This window comes from Taudactylus pleione, unplaced genomic scaffold, assembly GCF_031769625.1.
Source record: "Taudactylus pleione unplaced genomic scaffold, aTauple2 ptg000393l, whole genome shotgun sequence".
Taxonomy (NCBI): Eukaryota; Metazoa; Chordata; class Amphibia; order Anura; family Myobatrachidae; genus Taudactylus; species Taudactylus pleione.
The window spans coordinates 9,151,507-9,168,597 of NW_028284794.1; the positions used below are offsets into that span (position 1 = coordinate 9,151,507).

Here is a 17,091-nt window from a genome sequence, read left to right on the forward strand (position 1 = left end):
CGGGCCGGGGAAGTGGCTACCCAGACGGAGGCGTTCCCATGGGAACGCCTACCGTCTGGGGCCGGCCCCACTGACATCACAAGTGATGTCAGTGGGAGTGCTCTCGGCTCTGATAGAGCCGAAAGCACTCCAGGGCTTGCGGCAACAAGACCCTACCACAAGGGTCTCGTCGCAAGCCCGATGGTCGCGATGGTCTTGACTATCGCGACCATCTTCCTGGCCGCTCGCTATAGCTGTGTTATTAGGGTACTCTCAGTCCTCCATTACCTCAGTTATTGCGGTACGCACAGTCCCTCATTATATGTTATTAGGTTACACTCAGTCCTCCATTACCTCTGATGTTAGGGTACGCTCAGTCCCTCATTACTTCTATTAGGGTACGCACAGTCCCCCATTATGTTATTAAAGAACACACAGTCCTCCATTACTTCAGTTGTTAGGGTACACTCAGTCCTCCATTACTTCTGATGTTAGGGTACACTCAGTCCTCCATTACTTCTGATGTTAGGGTACACTCAGTCCCTCATTACTTCTATTATTAGGGTACGCACAGTCCCCCATTATGTTATTAGGGAACACACAGTCCTCCATTACCTCTGATGTTAGGGTACACTCAATCCTATTGTTGCTAGGGTACTGTTGCTAAGTTATTGTGTTGATAGATTTTGTAGTTGCTAGGGTACTGTTGCTATGTGACGCAGTTGCTAGGGGTCTGTTACTAGGTGACGCAGTTGCTAGGGTACTGTTGCTAGGTAACGCAGTTGCCGGGTAAGGCACCATCTCTGTGCTGATTGGTGGCACATGGCTCGGCGTTCCTCTGCTTCTGTCTGTTGCCAGGTGACACACACTGCTGCTCGGCGCTCCGGCCTGATTGGGCGCCGTCTCTCGGCGCTCGGCTGCTCTCCCCTGCCGGGACCCATCATGGAGTCGCAGTGCGATTACTCGATGATCTTCCCGGCATGTCCCCTGTTACCGTCAGACCTCCCGGGCCGGTACCGGTCCCTCCCCCGCCGTAACCACCTGTACCTGGGCGAGTCGCTGAGGTTCCTGCTCGTTCTGCGGCTCCGCAGTCCCGGGGAGGTTGCCCAGGAAAGGGCGGGGTCCGAGGCCTGCTGCGGCGGGGACAGCTCTCAGGAAAGCCCGGGGTCTGAGGCCTGCTCCTGGGCGCCGCTGGCGGCTTCCCTCTCGGCTCTGGCCAGTGTGTGTCCCGGAGAGGAGGAGCTGGAGGAAGAGGAGGAGGAGAGCGGCGACAGCCCGGGGAGCTACCGGGGGTGCAGGGCCATCCTCAGCCAGCAGCAGCCAGCGGGGACCGGCCCGGGGGTGAGGAGGGAGCTATCACCCCGATGTCACCGCCCTACTGTCACCCCGATGTCACTGCCCTACTATCGCCCCCCCTATTGTCACCCCGATGTCGCCCCCCTACTGTCACCCCAATCTCACCGCCCTACTGTCACCCAGCTCTAATCCCCCTACTGACACCAGTCACCCTGATCTCACCGCCCTACTGTCACCCAGCTCTAATCCCCCTACTGACACCAGTCACCCTGATCTCACCGCCCTACTGTCACCCCGATGTCACCGCCCTACTGTCGCGCCCCTACTGTCACCCCGATGTCGCCCCCCTACTGTCACCCCAATCTCACCGCCCTACTGTCACCCAGCTCTAATCCCCCTACTGACACCAGTCACCCTGATCTCACCGCCCTACTGTCACCCAGCTCTAATCCCCCTACTGACACCAGTCACCCTGATCTCACCGCCCTACTGTCACCCCGATGTCACCGCCCTACTGTCGCGCCCCTACTGTCACCCTGATGTCGCGCCCCTACTGTCACCCTGATGTCGCCCCCCTACTGTCACCGCCCTACTGTCACCCCAATCTCACCGCCCTACTGACACCAGTCACCCTGATCTCACCTCCCTACTGTCACCCTATTCTCATTACCCTGATGTCTCCTGTCACCTGTACATAACTTATACCTACCACCATGTTTTAACTGTCATTATTATATCACCCTGCCGGCCGAAACTCTCCAGCCCCCGCTCGCCTGTCTACCTGATACACCTGCCACCTTACCACTACATTGCCTTCACTTGTCACCCTGCTTTACCTTTTACCCATCTTTTCTCCTGCTGTACTGGTAACCCTGCTCCTGATCTCTCACCCAGCTGCTCCTGTCTTCTCCTCTATCACCCCTATCTGTTTACCAGTCACCGAACTGTATCTTCAGGTGTCACCTCCTGTAACTTCCACCCTAAACACCCATCTTATCACCTGTAACCCAGTTATACCCGTCTCTTCAGCAGTCACTGAGCCATATCTCTCATGTCACCTGTCCCTGTTGTGTACCTACCACCTTCCCCCGAATCTTTGTAACTGTCATACCTGTCTCTTCACCTATCACTCTACCTCGGCTGTCGCAATATATCACCCCTATGTCTACACCTGCCACCATTCCAATGCCTTACCTGTCCCAGCTACTGAACGTGTCTCATCACCCTCCCATAGCGATCCCGCCTATGCCCGATAACTGGGCTGTCTCTGTACTGTGTGCTGTTGTCCTGTCTGGGCTGCTGATGTCTGTTAAGCTGAGTTATGTCCTTGGTGACCGATTACAGAGCCAGCTGACCTGCCACCCTCTAAATCTGTCACCTTGCTCTCTGACCCTCATATCTGACCTGTCTCACCATATGGGCCCTTGTTGCCTATGCAGCATTTCATTCTCATGTTCTGTATAATCTACCCTCCTTTATTTCACTCTCTTGTTATTTAACAGAGCACAGTTACAGACCCTGTAGTTTCTTGTGATGAAGTCATCTTTCCTCTGTCCGTGTCCTTAGATCGTCTGCCCCCAACAACGGTCAAAGCCAAGGTCAGTATTAGATCCGTTAGTTCTTCTCTGCCTGGAAAGTCTAAAGCTCCTTGGATATAGGGAATGTGTACTATAGTATAGATATAAACAGCAGCGTATCTCTTGAAAACCCCCAGGACACAGTCAGCAGTACCGGCACAGCCTGTTTTTTAGCCCTGGCACAGATATATGAAAGCAGCCTTTAACCTGCAAAGCATATAGGGGTCAGTGCTGCTGCTACACCACCGATAAGCAGTAATTAATAGTTAGCTTCTCCGACACGGCTATGGAGCAAATTATTGATGTTTCTAATGAATAATCTGGCAGTGCAGTGGAACTACGCGCCCCATCGCGCCTCCACATTGCTGCACTGTGCCTCTGGCTCCTGGCTGTCCTCCACATTGCTGCACTGTGCCTCTGGCTCCTGGCTGTCCTCCACATTGCTGCACTGTGCCTCTGGCTCCTGGCTGTCCTCCACATTGCTGCACTGTGCCTCTGGTCCCTGGCTCTTGGCTGTTTGTGGCAGATCAGTTGCGATGCACAAACCTATAATTCTATTTGCTTCAGTAATTTTGTGTTATCTGTCCATGTTCTTACATGCATTCCTTAAAAATGTTATTCTAACGGGGAAAGTGGAGGGACCACGACTAGCGAGAGCCAGAATCCGGGACCGAAAGCCCTTTCCTGAAATGCGGTTTTCCAATTGGGCGCAACTGAGCAATTGTACAGCAGGATGTCCACACACATGACGTACAAAATAATTGTAGAGTGGAAACCATTTAGCACATGGTAAATGTTATATTGCCAGTATGTGCATCTGCTGCAGAGCTCACAGTCAGCCAGCCCTGCAAATGGAATGGCTTAATTAACCTTGTTGAGTGTACCTGATAAAGCCTTGAGAACTAACCCTAGGACGGGTTAGCAATCATATATAAAGCCTCACTGTTCAAGAAGGCAAAAACCAACCGGGTTGCGGTTTCAGAATCTCGCACCCTATTACATTTGGCCCGTATCTCCTGATCTAAGGTAGAGGTAGGTTGTTGAATGGAGCAATATTCCTGCAGCTGTGACTCTGCAGCTAAGATTAAATCTGGATGTTAAATCCGCAAAGATTTTAATTTTTATCCATTGCAATAGTGCAATAGAAATGAATATTTTGCTCCTGTTGTCTTCATTCTTTATAAACCTGTAATAGGGCAATGCTGCCCTAATGTAATGTTCCTATGTGATCCTTGGTTCTGTTTGTGGGAGTCAGGCAGGAGGAAGTCACAGATTATAACAAGATGTTGAGTTCTGTGTGCCAGAGATACGGGTTAGTTTTGGTATCTCATCAGACAGCTACCCCCCTCCCCACCTCCCATTCACTCTCTCTCTCTGTCTTTCAGATAGTAGTAACGGTCTGGAAACGGGACACGGAGCAGTCTCGGGTAAAAGCGTTCGGCTATCGCTCTTTGTTGCTGAATTCTACTCCAGGTCAAATTTTCAAGGAGGAGCAGGCGACGTTCAAGGCTCAAGGTGACCTCAGAACTTCACAACTCTTCACTTCCCTATTAACTACAGCCCCTTGATAGTAGAAAGACAAACGCAACTTTTTTTTGGGGGGGGGGGGGTGTAACAGCAGCTACTTTAGCGGGTGTGCTTCCTTGTACCCCATAGTGTTCATTCTAGCACCCTGCCCCTGTCACAACCCGTGCAGTTCCTCTTTCCTGACTGGGGTGTCACACTCTGATGTGGTGCTTCTAGCGCACTCTGGTGTGTATCTCAGCAGTTTGTTGCTTCAGCTGAGTGTGCTAGAAGCACCAGAGCAGAAACTGACAACCCAGGAAGGAAAGAAGAACTGCACAGGTTGTGACAGGTGCAGGGTGCTAGAATGAACATTAACCCCACATTCATGATACCCAGTATGGTTGTCTGCAGATAAGAGCATTGTACTATGAGTAACTTAGTTAACCAATGACATTGTACATTATTCAGTTGTTATCAATGGAGGATTGTGAACTGCATGTAAGCTGCTTTGGGGAAGGAGTGGGGGGGACCTGTAGCTGGCAAGCTGTTGTGGAACTACAAATTGCAGGAGGGCTGGTCCAGAAAAGCTGCTGAGCCACCGGTTGGCATACTGGCCACTTACAGAGCTAAAGTGATCTCTTTTCCCCTCTCGCAGTGAGTACCCTCCTCACCGTGCTCCCACCCCCCACCCTCAGGTGCCGTCAGATCAACGTGTCCGGGAGACACCTCACAGCTCTGAAAGGTGAGATCGGGGGGAAAAGAGGGGGGCCATAAAAGCGACTAGATGTTACACCCACTCTTACCCCGTCTTTCTTGCCCTCTCAGTGTTGAACACCTCCTCTCAGGACGACCTCTGTATTCGGGATGTACGGATACTCCCCAACTTCAATGCCAGTTACCTTCCCGTCATGCCGGACGGATCTGTCCTGCTGGTGGACAACGTTTGGTAAGAGGGGAAGAAAATTTGATTTGAATCAGGTTTTAGGATTATTTTTATAAATGTCGATGCTCTGGGGCATATTCCTTTAAGAGCTGTAGAGAGGCAGCTTGTTACCTAGTATAGTGGTCCTCACATAGGAGCATTGAACTGTGAGAAACTTGCCTATTCCATAGGCTCTGTAAGCAATCAGTTGCCCATGGATGAATAGAGGGTCCCCCAATATCTGTTGCAGTCCGGGCATGTTCTTCTATCTGGATTTTTAGATTGCGGCGGAAGTAGCCTTTAATCACAGCAAAGTGCCAGCACTGACGGCTACCACTGCTGGCTCAATGCCCCCGGCTACAAGATATTACAGTTACAGCATCTTCCAAAAATCCCCAATTTGGGTTTCCCTGACATGTAGGTTAATTTATCTAGGACTGCAATGTGATTGATAGCACTTTATACTATAATACAGTGTCTCCCAACTCCAGTCCTCAGGCTAGGTACACACTAAACGACGTGTGTACCCAGAGATGCAACGTACAACCTCCCCTCCCCCCACACCAACAGTCTGACATATCGGGCGGCCCATACACACTGGACAATCCGGTGCTCGCCCGCCCGATATATTGGACCCTGCCTGCATGGGGTCGTCAGCCACGTCGTCTGATCGGACTGCATGCAGGGAAGATCCACGGGAGCGCGCACTGGCACAATATGGTCCATACACACTGGAAGATTTTAACGATTGGTTGTTCCGATGTTTCGGAATGGGGCAAATCGTTACCAGAATCGTCTAGTGTGTAGGGGCCTTTACAGTGCATGTTGTACAGATCTAGCTGGTGCACAGGTGTAGTCATTACCAGCTGAAGCATTTTATAAAAGACCCACAGGTGGTGCTAAATATTTCACTTGTGACACTGAGGAGACCTGTAAAACATGCACTGTTAGGGGTCCCTGGGGACTGGAGTTGGGAGACACTGCTATAGTGTATACAGGGCTTTAATTTGTATTTAAAATACACCGCCTTACGGTAATTATAAGGATCAGTGTTGCTGGAACCCTACTAGTATTGATAGCAAATTGCTTAAAACTACCGCTATGCTAATGACACAGATGGGGGGGTCTGCGTTGGAGTCTCTGAACAGTGTATTCAACCCTCCCCTGCAGGCAGCTGAAGTCCGGCCTCCCACATCTTTAGGGCTGTGTCTTAGTCGGCTCTGATATGGATTAAAATCTGAGACTGCAGTTATTTGACCTGCTGTGACATCACTGGCCCCACCCCTGTGTGTGAGCCAACCAATCTGCACAATGCAGGGCTGCCCAGCTGTCCATCCATCACACTCTGTTTAGTCACATGGCTCCTGCTGTAGAGGAGAGTGAGAGAGCATGAAGAAAAGCACATAGTGAAATCGTTATCTATTCATGTCATACAGGGTTTCCATACAGGGTAGAGAGCTTTGTACACCCATTGGCTTCTCCTTACTCGCTGCCGTCGGATAAAGTCACTCTGTACATTGTTCCTCTTGTCCGCAGCCACCAGTCAGGAGATGTCAGTATGGCCTCTTTCCTGCGTCTACACAGCTGCTCTTCCCAACTACCCAGTATGCTCTGCTCCCTGGAGGAGCACAACTTCCTATTCCAGCTGCAGGCAGGAGAGCGCCCCCCTGAGGATGTTAAAGAGGTGAGAGGGGGGACAAGTGCTAGAACAGGGAGTAGCCGCTCCCTCCAGAGTGTATCTGTACCTTTAATAGTCCTCCTCTGTGCCCCCAGGCATTATAACGAGGGATGTATCATACAGAAGGTGACATAATGTAATAGATAATGCACTGTGCCGAGAATATACCTGGTGGTGTGAGAGATGGCATTGTCATGTCAGGGTATAAGGCTAGCCCTGCATCCTTCTTTGTACCTAATTGCACTGATATTTATTTCCACATTGTCTCCCGTCCCTATTTCTCTCTGTCTCTTAGAATTAATTTGAGGTCATTTCCTGTACGGCTTTTGCAGGTCATAGGAACCTTTATTCCTTTGCACTAATTGTTTTATAATCGTCCCCAATTTGTCCTTTTATAGCTCCACTTTCGCCGCACCACCCCCCGTGTTACTCCTCATCACACCTCAATATTCTTCAATCGTTTCTTTCGTGTTTTGGGGTGTAACAGAAGCGGGCTGGTAACGATCAGAATTTTACTATTCACAGGACATTAGAAAAGTTAACATTTTATATATAATACTATTTTTGTTCACTGAAAGACACTTCCACGCTTCTCATCCACGTACGTGGTGCTCCCATCCTCCCTCTGCTCATCTATTCTATGACCATGTTCCCTCTGACTTCAACTTCTCGTTGTCTTCCTCAGGGTCTGGAGGTTCCTTTAGTCGCTATAGTTCACTGGTCAACCCCAAAACTGCCATTTACATCTGGGATATACACCCACTACAAGTAAGCCCACCCCAAAATACCAGCAGGACGTGTCGACACAAAATGACCCCCCTCCCAAGTATCTGCCGGGTCCTGATTTATTTTCCTCTTTCTCTCAGGCTCCCAAGTATTCGTCTGGAGAGGCCACGTTTTGTGATGACCGCTCGATGTGACTCCCCGGTACAAACGCACACTCCATTTCACGTCACCTACACCCTGCTGAACGATCTACAGGACTTCCTGGCTGTCCGCCTAGTCTGGACTCCAGACACCAACACGGCACTGGGTGGTGAGTGAGGGGAGGGGGGGGGGGGGTAATAGAGGGTGCAGATGCTGCAATTGAGGAGTCTGTTGGTCTCACTGTAGAGAGCAAAAACAGGACCTCGCTGACCGTCCACCATTCTTCCCCCGCAGGTAGATGTCTGTCGGAGGAGGAGCGGCGCGTCACACAGGCCGCCCAGGAGGCAGTGGTATGTTACACTCCCATCAATAGCCTTGGATTCTGTCGGAAAGGCAGCTCGGTGACAATCGGCGTCACATTCATGGCTCTGAAAGCCGGTCTGTTCGAGGTGAGGACCAGTAGAAGAGATTGCTGCATGGCTATGAGTGTGTGTGTACAATGAGCATCCAGAGGGGTTTAAAATCTGTCATGTATGTCTAGTGTTCATTCTAGCACCCTGCACCTGTCACAACCCATCGCAGTTCCTCTTGTCTGAGGTGTCGCTCTCTGCTCTGGTGCTTCTAGCACACTCAGCTGATGCAACAAACTGCTGAGCTACAGAACAGAGTGTGCTAGAAGCAGCAGAGCAGAGAGCGACACCCCAGGCAGGAAAGAGGAACTGCACGGGTTGTGAGAGGTGCAGGGTGCTAGAATGAACACTATGGGGGCCTGTTTATCATCACTTAATTTCTACACAAAAAAAAGCATGTGAAAATTAAAATTTTCACCTGCAATTGTAGAAATTAAGTATTCTGGCCATTCATCAAGAAGGTAAAGCAGGAGATATCACAGATATCCTCCTGCTTACCTTCCTCTCCCGGAATGGCCCGCTGTCCTCATACACTAGTATCACAGATATCTCCTGCTTACCTTCCTCTCCCGGAATGGCCCGCTGTCCTCATACACTAATATCACAGATATCCTCCTGCTTACCTTCCTCTCCCGGAGTGGCCTGCTGTCCCCATACACTAGTATCACAGATAGCTCCTGCTTACCTTCCTCTCCCGGAATGGCCCGCTGTCCTCATACACTAGTATCACAGATATCTCCTGCTTTCCTTCCTCTCCCGGAATGGCCCGCTGTCCTCATACACTAGTATCACAGATATCTCCTGCTTACCTTTCTCTCCCGGAATGGCCCGCTGTCCCCATATATTAGTATGGGGACAGAATTCATCAAGCTCCGAAAATACAATATTTTCGATGCTTGACTGCAGGAGCATTCGCCATCTTCAGACGGCGTTTGTTCCCGCTCGCCGCGAGCAACCCATTCCTTCCCTATGGTCCGGGTTGCGAAGAGGGACGGACGTCAGGGCTCTTGTGCTTATGCATGACCTGTAGGTTTCGCATGCGCACTTGTTTCACTGCTCCGAAAGGATTCACTGCTCCAAAAGGAGCAGTGAAAGCGTTTGTGGAGACAGCTGATTATCAGATCGGCTGTCTCCCCACCGGAGTAATGATGAGTTGCTTATGGCGAGATGAAATGTTAAGTATGGGGGTTGTTAATTAACATAATGAATAGACCCATATGTGTCCTACATTCTATTAAGAGCTGCATGTTTTCAGGCCTCAGAGCAGTGCCTCACTGACACTGGGAATCCCGAGTAATGGCTAGATGACACTGGCATGTAGCCAGAGGTGTAGTGTAGAGCAATGCCCCCCAAATATCTATATATAAGGTGGAACTCAGAATAAAAATGGCACAAAGCAGATCAGACGCTGACACCGCCCGCCAGGATCACTGCAGTGCGATTCGTGTGACGTTTCAGTAACGCACACTGACAGCAGTCGGCGTGTGTGGTCCACGGCCACCTAGACAGTCAGGAAAGCACCCATCCAGTGCCCGCAGCACCTACTCCGGGTACGCCGCCCTGCCTGTAGCTGGCACACATCAATGTGCTGATTATAATAAAAGACAAAATAAAAGTGTAAAAATCTTCCTTTTGAAACAGAGTGAGGGAGAATGTGACTATTCTCCTGGTCATTTGGGTAGAAATCTGGTCCTGAAGGGGTTAAGGAATGGTGGACTTGGCGGCAAATCCTCTTCATGCAAATGTAGGGATTAATCCCACCAATAAGATACATAGTGTACAAGTCCTTGATGCATTGTGTGTTCTATTGATTAACAATGCTGCAAATGTGTCCTCACACATCTAGCCTGAATACGCCTCGAGCGCAGGAAGCCTGGCGTGAGCGTCGGGTGTAATTTTTGCCTCTTTTCTTGTCAAAACCGCATCTTAAGTCGGAATGAGATGCTACTAGGATGCAGCGCCCATTGAGACTGCGCTGATTACGTTTGTACTGCGGTGCACACAGATATACAAGTGTCACATATCGCCTTAATCAGCGCAGTCTGCCGTTGCATCCACCGCATTGTGGCTAAGACGTAGTTTCACCCAAAAAAAACCCCCACAAAAAGACGATGAGCCGAAAGGGTCTGTTTGGCTGGACTGCAGCAAGGATGTGTCAGGACGTTCTGTCTGCTCAATGCAGCCGCAGCGAAATCAATAAAAGGAAATGCATTATGTATTCCAACCAACTGACCGATGTATTCTGGCCGCAGGTGAAGGTTGTGAACCTCTGTGGTACAGAATAAAGTGCACTATTCCCTTGAAGGACATCTCTGCCTTGTGTGGGAACTGTACTAATTAATTACGCAGCACCCACATACGGCAGATACGGGGGAGACATTACTTACAGCGATGTGCTGGCTGGCAGCGTGATGTATTTCTATGGATCTATAGCAGAGCTCTACAGACTCTGGGCCTGATTCAGAGACGGACGCTATTAGCGCTCGCTCGTTCAGAAAAAGGGGGTGGCTATTCAAATGAACCGTTCGCTCTTTGCAGTCTGTTGCCGCCTCTATGTCTGAACGAGCGAACAAAACATGCGGTCGTTTTTTGAAAGATACGCCCCCTGGCCGCTCGCATCATACGTCATGTCCGCTATTTAATTGATTAATCGAGTACATCAAACAGCGTATGAACTGCTCGCTATTCTTGTGGCTGGTTTTTCCTACCGCTATATTGCGAGCAGTTCTGACTACAAAATAACCAAGTGAAGTGGTCAATGACGCTGCTGTGTTAATTATGCACACCCATAAAACGCCCGTTTTGACCTTTTAAGCACGCCTGCGTTCTGATCTCCACTCCCCGTTTTCAAGCACCTTCCCCTGTTACCACCCACATACGCCTCCTCCTGTCACTCAAAATAGCAGGCATTCGCTATATAGCGAACAAACGATTTTCGGCCGCACTGACTGGTTCGCGCATGCGTATTAAAAACCGTACGCATGTGCAGATGTGCGAGCATCGCTCGGAACGAGCGAACGGCTGCATAAGAGCGGCTCTGAATGAGACCCTCTGTTCCAATAAGAGCCATGGCCAGCTTTGCTGTGTGAGTGTTTTGCCTTCACAGTCTCTGCGAGGGAAATCTATTCCCTATCTGAGAGCTCCGGCCCTCGGCTGCAGGTAAAGCTGGTGGCCTGGGGGGGAGGGTGCTGTGCGGAGACTAGAAGCATCTTTGTTCTGCCCTTGGAGGCCTCTGTCTGACCTTCACCCTGTCATTAATAGAAAACATGCAGTATGCTGGCAGCTCTAGGCCTGATGTGCCTATATAAGGCACCGTTCCCACCGCAAAGGTACAGCCACGTTCCTGGGAAACAGATTCATTCCTGAGATGTCTGGATTTGCCTTGAGACCATCCAGGGGGTGACGGCAGACAAAGAATTGGCAGGGGTTAATCCCTAACGTCCCTAAACAACAGTCCTTTTAATGTTCCCATCTCCTGCCCCAATACACTCTCCCTCTTCCCTCTCCTCAGCTGAGCCAACACATGAAACTGAAGCTGCAGTTCACAGCCAGCGTGTCACAGGCTCCGCCGGACGCTCGACCCGTCTCGCGAAGGAGCAGTCCCAGCAGCCCGGCCCTCAGGGACCTGGAGAGACAGCAGCAAGGGGGCGCTCTAGGGAGATCTCAGTCCTTTTCTCACCAGCAGCCTCCACGCGGTCAGCTTATCCGGTGAGTATACCCGCTAACCACAGCAGCAGCTGGAACGAGACCGCTCCTCACTAAAGTCCAATGCTAAAAAAAAACAAATCACAGCAAATAAATAATCAGGGAGTGTATAATATTTATGCAACATAGGAAAAATGGCTGCTGGCTGACAAAAGTTATTATTGTGTGCAAAATAGATACATGAATGAAAAATAGCGGATATAAATAATGGAGTTAGCTTCTTAAAGGATTACTCCCCATTAAAAACTAATTGTCTCCCTTCCCCAGCATCTTGGCTATTATAGAATTAACGGCTCGGGATGGATTTCCGGCTCCCTTGTGCTTAGCACTGCGGACCTGCAGGTCACCATCCCCCCCCCCCCGTGCCGTCTCCCTGCCTCAGTGTGTCATATAGTATAATACAGTACAGTGAGCGGCCCGGTATAGCAGGTAGTATTGAGGCAGGGACAGAGCTATTCTCTATTAATAAACTGTATGGCGGAGAAGAAAATGTGTTTTTAATCAGATTTACCCTCCCATTTATTCATTAAAAGAAGGGGGAAAAAATCGAATAATATACGTATAGATAACATTTATTATATTTGTATAAAGAGGGCGTCAGTTACAGCATATGCTCCTGCTAGCGAGGACTTGTTACTGATCCCAGCCAGCAGCAGCAGCACGGGTCAGCATGCAGCAAGTTAAGCTGGGTACACACTGGGACTGATTCAGATGTGACCGGTACTGCACAGCAGCAAGGAAGAGGCTCTGTAATACCGTCCAGCAAATATTTTACTGCTGCAGAAGGCGCCTATAGGAAGCGGGCGCCTCCTGCCAGTCATTGCGATCCTAGTGCAGCGTCCCTAGATGCTGCATTGGATCACCATGGCAGCAGGGTCCCATCTGAGTAAGCTTCAGCTTACTCAGGCTGTTGCAAGGCCAGGAAACCTGCGTCCACCGCAGACCCTGGCCTCGGTACTCCCAGAACACAAGGGCGACATGCCCCCCGTTTCCTGTGACGCAGTACAGGCACGCCCCCCAAACGCCACAGCAGGTCAGTCACGCTGCGGCTTGGTAAGTCTCTGAGCAATATTGCATGGGTACTGCGCAGTCTGTGCAGCAGAATAAGCTACCAACCCCCCCCCCCCGCAAACATAGATTTTTGTATCCTGAGTTTCTTATAATAAGCTGCATTCGCCAAAAGTGATCCGTTTATTGGCATAGACACAACTACAAGCTAAACTCTACGGAAACCTCTTACACTATTCCTACACCAACAAGGTGCTAATACACTTGCCTCTTACCATACACGTCAGACAGCGGGAAAGTAAAATAGATTTATCTGTACACATTAAGGGCCGGGCTACCTGGCCTGCTGTCCTGTCCATGTTTTATGGTTTCCTTGAGTTTAAGCTAACACGTGTCTTATCTCTGCAGGACTGGAAGTGTGATGGAACGCCGTGCCATCACCCCACCTGTGGGCTCCCCCTTGGGCCGTCCCCTCTACTTGCCCCCAGAGCGGGCCGCCCTCTCGTTGGATAAAATCGCAAAGCGCCAGTGCAAAGTTCTAGTGGTGAATCCGGTCCAATGACCTTCCCACGGCATTCCACGTAGAAGAGGAACTTCCCCCGAACCACAGCGGATGAGGGAACAAAACAAAGCAGCCTGGGATGAATGAGGGACGTGGACCTTTACCGGCCTGTGCTGGATGGGAGATTCGAGACAAAAAGAGCCTATGCCTGGATGGGGGAATAAGGGCCAAACAGAACCTACTAAGGATTTGGGACGAGTAGAAACTCTGCTGGATGGGGAATTGGGCCAAATAGAGCTTTGGCTGGATGGCAAAATGGGGCCAAACACAGCCTATGCGACTAGGGTACTTGGGCCAATCACCGACTGAGTGGGCGGGAAACTGGGAGCCTATCGCAGCCTGTGTGGGCGGGGACCTGGGAGTCTATCGCAGCCTGTGTGGGCGGGGACCTGGGAGCCAATCGCAGCCTGTGTGGGCGGGGAACTAGGAGCAAATTGCAGCCTGTGTGGGTGGGGAAAAGGAGAAAGTTGAAGGTGGGAGGAGCTTAAAGTATACTTGGTGGTACAATGGCTTACTCCTTGTGATATAGGGAATTAGTCGGCAGAAAGGCCTTCACCCCTCACTTCCACACAGTCTCTTACATTCAGGATACGTTTTATGTTTACATGATTGCCTGTTTCTTTTGTCGGTTTGTCTTTTTTTTATTTTTACATTTATTTATATGTTACTGCCACCACCTCTGCTCGTATTCACCCTCATTGCCCCCTGTGCCAGGATGCAACTCCGAGGCTGGACGTTTTCATGTAGCTGTAAAGTTCCACTGCCGGCTGTGGCATTGGGGGCTGGGAATTGGGGCGGAGGCGTTATTCTCTATGCGAATCACTCTGTAAGAACAGAGTTTACCATTTACTGTTAGTGAATACACTGGAAACCCCATCAAATGTAATGGCTGATGGGGATTGACTTTGATGGAGGAGAACTTAACACCCATAGAGGGATTAATGATTTTACACACTGTACAGGCAGCAGGAAGTGAGGTTACTGCCTGTATCTGCTGAGAAGCTACACCCCCTACCCATCATTATACCCCCAGATAGAAGTGCTAGAGAAGGGAGTGTGTACCAAGGGTACACGTGACGGCCAATAAAAAGCGGTCAGAGAGAAGTATATATAATTACCGTTGCCAAAGTGTTGATTGTAGTGTAATAATGTTGATTCTTCTGAATGTGCAGGGTAAGGCGACTTGTGAACACATTATTACACATATAGTGGCGCCACCTGCAGTTCGCTGGTAGGTACTGCACCTTCATTGTGCATAACCTCAGAAACGGGGACTCCTACGATCTGAACGGGTTAATACTTCTAATTGCAAACTGTACCCACAAATTATCCTTACTGTGAATTATATATCCGGGTACCTGAATTCTGTTTCCGGTACATGGATATAGTATAAATAAGAGTTACTGTGGGGTAGTCCCCATTTTTTAAATTCCCACAAACACCCACTGGTGTCTCTTTTTATAATGTGCTTTTAACACCTGTAAGCGAGTATGCTGCTAGGATCACTTGGGTTGCATTAGCATTCCCTTGAACGCTCCTGGGCGTGTGGACGCTGTAAAATGCTAGCAAGAAACAAACAGTAAGTAGAACTAAAGGGGGCAAAGGATATAATGGAAGTTTCCTGTCTGGGGCATGTTCCCGGAATGGATCTACAATCGCTTCCGGTGTGATGGGTAAAGTGCTCCCACCGCCTCATGTTTGTGGGTTAAGCTAATAATGAGGGTGCAGCTTCTCCATCCATTCGCTGGCAGCGTTTCACTGTACCGCTGTTATAATACTCTTATGGGCTGCAAGTACGGTCGACTTCAGGTATAGTTATCATCCAGGCGCATCCTTGGTCGTTCATAGCAAAAAGGTCAACGATATCGTCGTAGAAAATCTGACCGTGTGTATGCACCATTACTGATCATGGACCGATGCTCCTCTGTGTTCAGCTTACCATGTGTTTATCTTCCCCGTGTATTGTCATTGGTCCTCTTAATATTATAGCAGTTTCCCACTTACTGTTAGTGAATACACTGGGAACCCATCCAACTTAATGCCTAATGGGGATTTATTCCAGTAGAGAACTTCATAAACCCATAGAGGGACTGATGATTTCACTGGAATCTGTATGATATATCGCTGGACGCAATGCCGGCGGTGGCATCCCGAGCTTCAATAGCCCGTTGGGCTGGAAAGTACCTTAAACCCCTCCCCGCACCCTAAACCTAATCCTCCTTGCGAGGTCCCTAATTCTAAATCCCCCCCCTCCCGGGCTAACGCTAGTATACTTACCTTCGGGATGCCGACATCGGCTTCCTGACCGGCATCTTTATCGTATCCCATTTCACCTACACCATAGTATTTACAACCAAGTGTGGCTGAAGGAAGTGTAACCAATGCATTGAAATTAATTAGACCAGATGTTCCCAAACGCGGTCCTCAAGGCTCCCCAACAGGTTGCTTAAATCAAATTGGCTGAGGTAATAATTAAGCCACCTGTGCTTAACCATGGATCTCTCTAAAACCTGAAGTTTTGGGGAGCCTTGAGGACTGCATTTGGGAACCTCTGCGCTTTAGACATCGCGGTAACCTGCGAGTGAGTAGAACCGCTGCATAGGGATCAGAGATCCTTCAGCCAGCTGCAGGTAATTAGCAGTATTAAAGCAGCAGTTCCCACATAGGAGGTTTATGTTTTTTCCTTTAAATAGCAGGTTAGCACGCATCTGGGAGTTATTGTTCCCAGCTGTCCTATGAACCATTATCTCGTTTTCAAAATCTCTGTGGAGGGCCACAAAGCTTGTCTGCCAGTTACACACACACATGCTCAAGGAGGAGGGAAGGATTTTTTTTTTTTTTACAGATCAGTTGGCTCATTTCAAAGGCTCTCTGCTCACTATATTATGTGACTGTGGTTGCTATGGTAGTCGCAAGACACTCTGCAGCATTCTGAATTTCTAGCAGCCTGAAATATATCTGGTCATTACCAAGCTACTTTTCATGTCCTGCTACAGTGTTTTATGTTGCAGGTGGAAAGAAAAATAAAACCTAATTTTTCCATAGGTTTTATCTGCTTTAATGGGCTAGGACCCAGAGCTCTAGTGTGAGCCAGATCCAGTCTCCCACCCGCCCTTCATGTAGCGCAAAGTGAAATAATTAGGCAACAACACTGAGGTACTCCCTGCCACATACCTCATCATGACTACTGTAGGGTTTGTGACTTCGTCCATACCAGTTTCTGGTCACCCCGATGTTTTATTTCTGCCTGGCTGTCACTTGGTATGTTCATAGCTGGGTCATGGAGCACACATTGTGTTATTTGCCAATATTTTGGGGTGGTCAGCTGCTAACTGCACTTATCGCTCCAATATCCTGCTAATACTTGAGCGCTTTCTGTGGACCTCCCACATCCTGAAAACTGCATACACTGGAATGTTGTTTTTGTTTTATACTTTTTTTTTTTTTTTGTACATTGTATTTTTATTTGCTGTTTCTAATATGTCAGTTTTATGTTATGACCGCACTTTATGTTGTTTTGCGCTCTGCATTTATAATTTATTTTGAACAAAATGGTGCGAAATACAAAACTCAGTTCCAAT

General features: G+C 49.2%; 1 protein-coding gene across 1 annotated transcript; it reads left to right on the forward strand.

Moving 5' to 3' along the window:
- Positions 1-868: 868 nt before the first annotated feature.
- Positions 869-17,081, forward strand: TRAPPC14 (trafficking protein particle complex subunit 14). Its single transcript, XM_088446152.1, has 11 exons — positions 869-1,320; positions 2,778-2,873; positions 4,238-4,367; positions 5,014-5,100; positions 5,184-5,304; positions 6,817-6,964; positions 7,644-7,726; positions 7,825-7,994; positions 8,120-8,274; positions 11,747-11,943; positions 13,357-17,081. The coding sequence occupies exons 1-11, from the start codon at positions 922-924 to the stop codon at positions 13,508-13,510; spliced, it is 1,740 nt and encodes a 579-aa protein (XP_088302278.1). The 5' UTR covers positions 869-921; the 3' UTR covers positions 13,511-17,081.
- Positions 17,082-17,091: the final 10 nt, after the last annotated feature.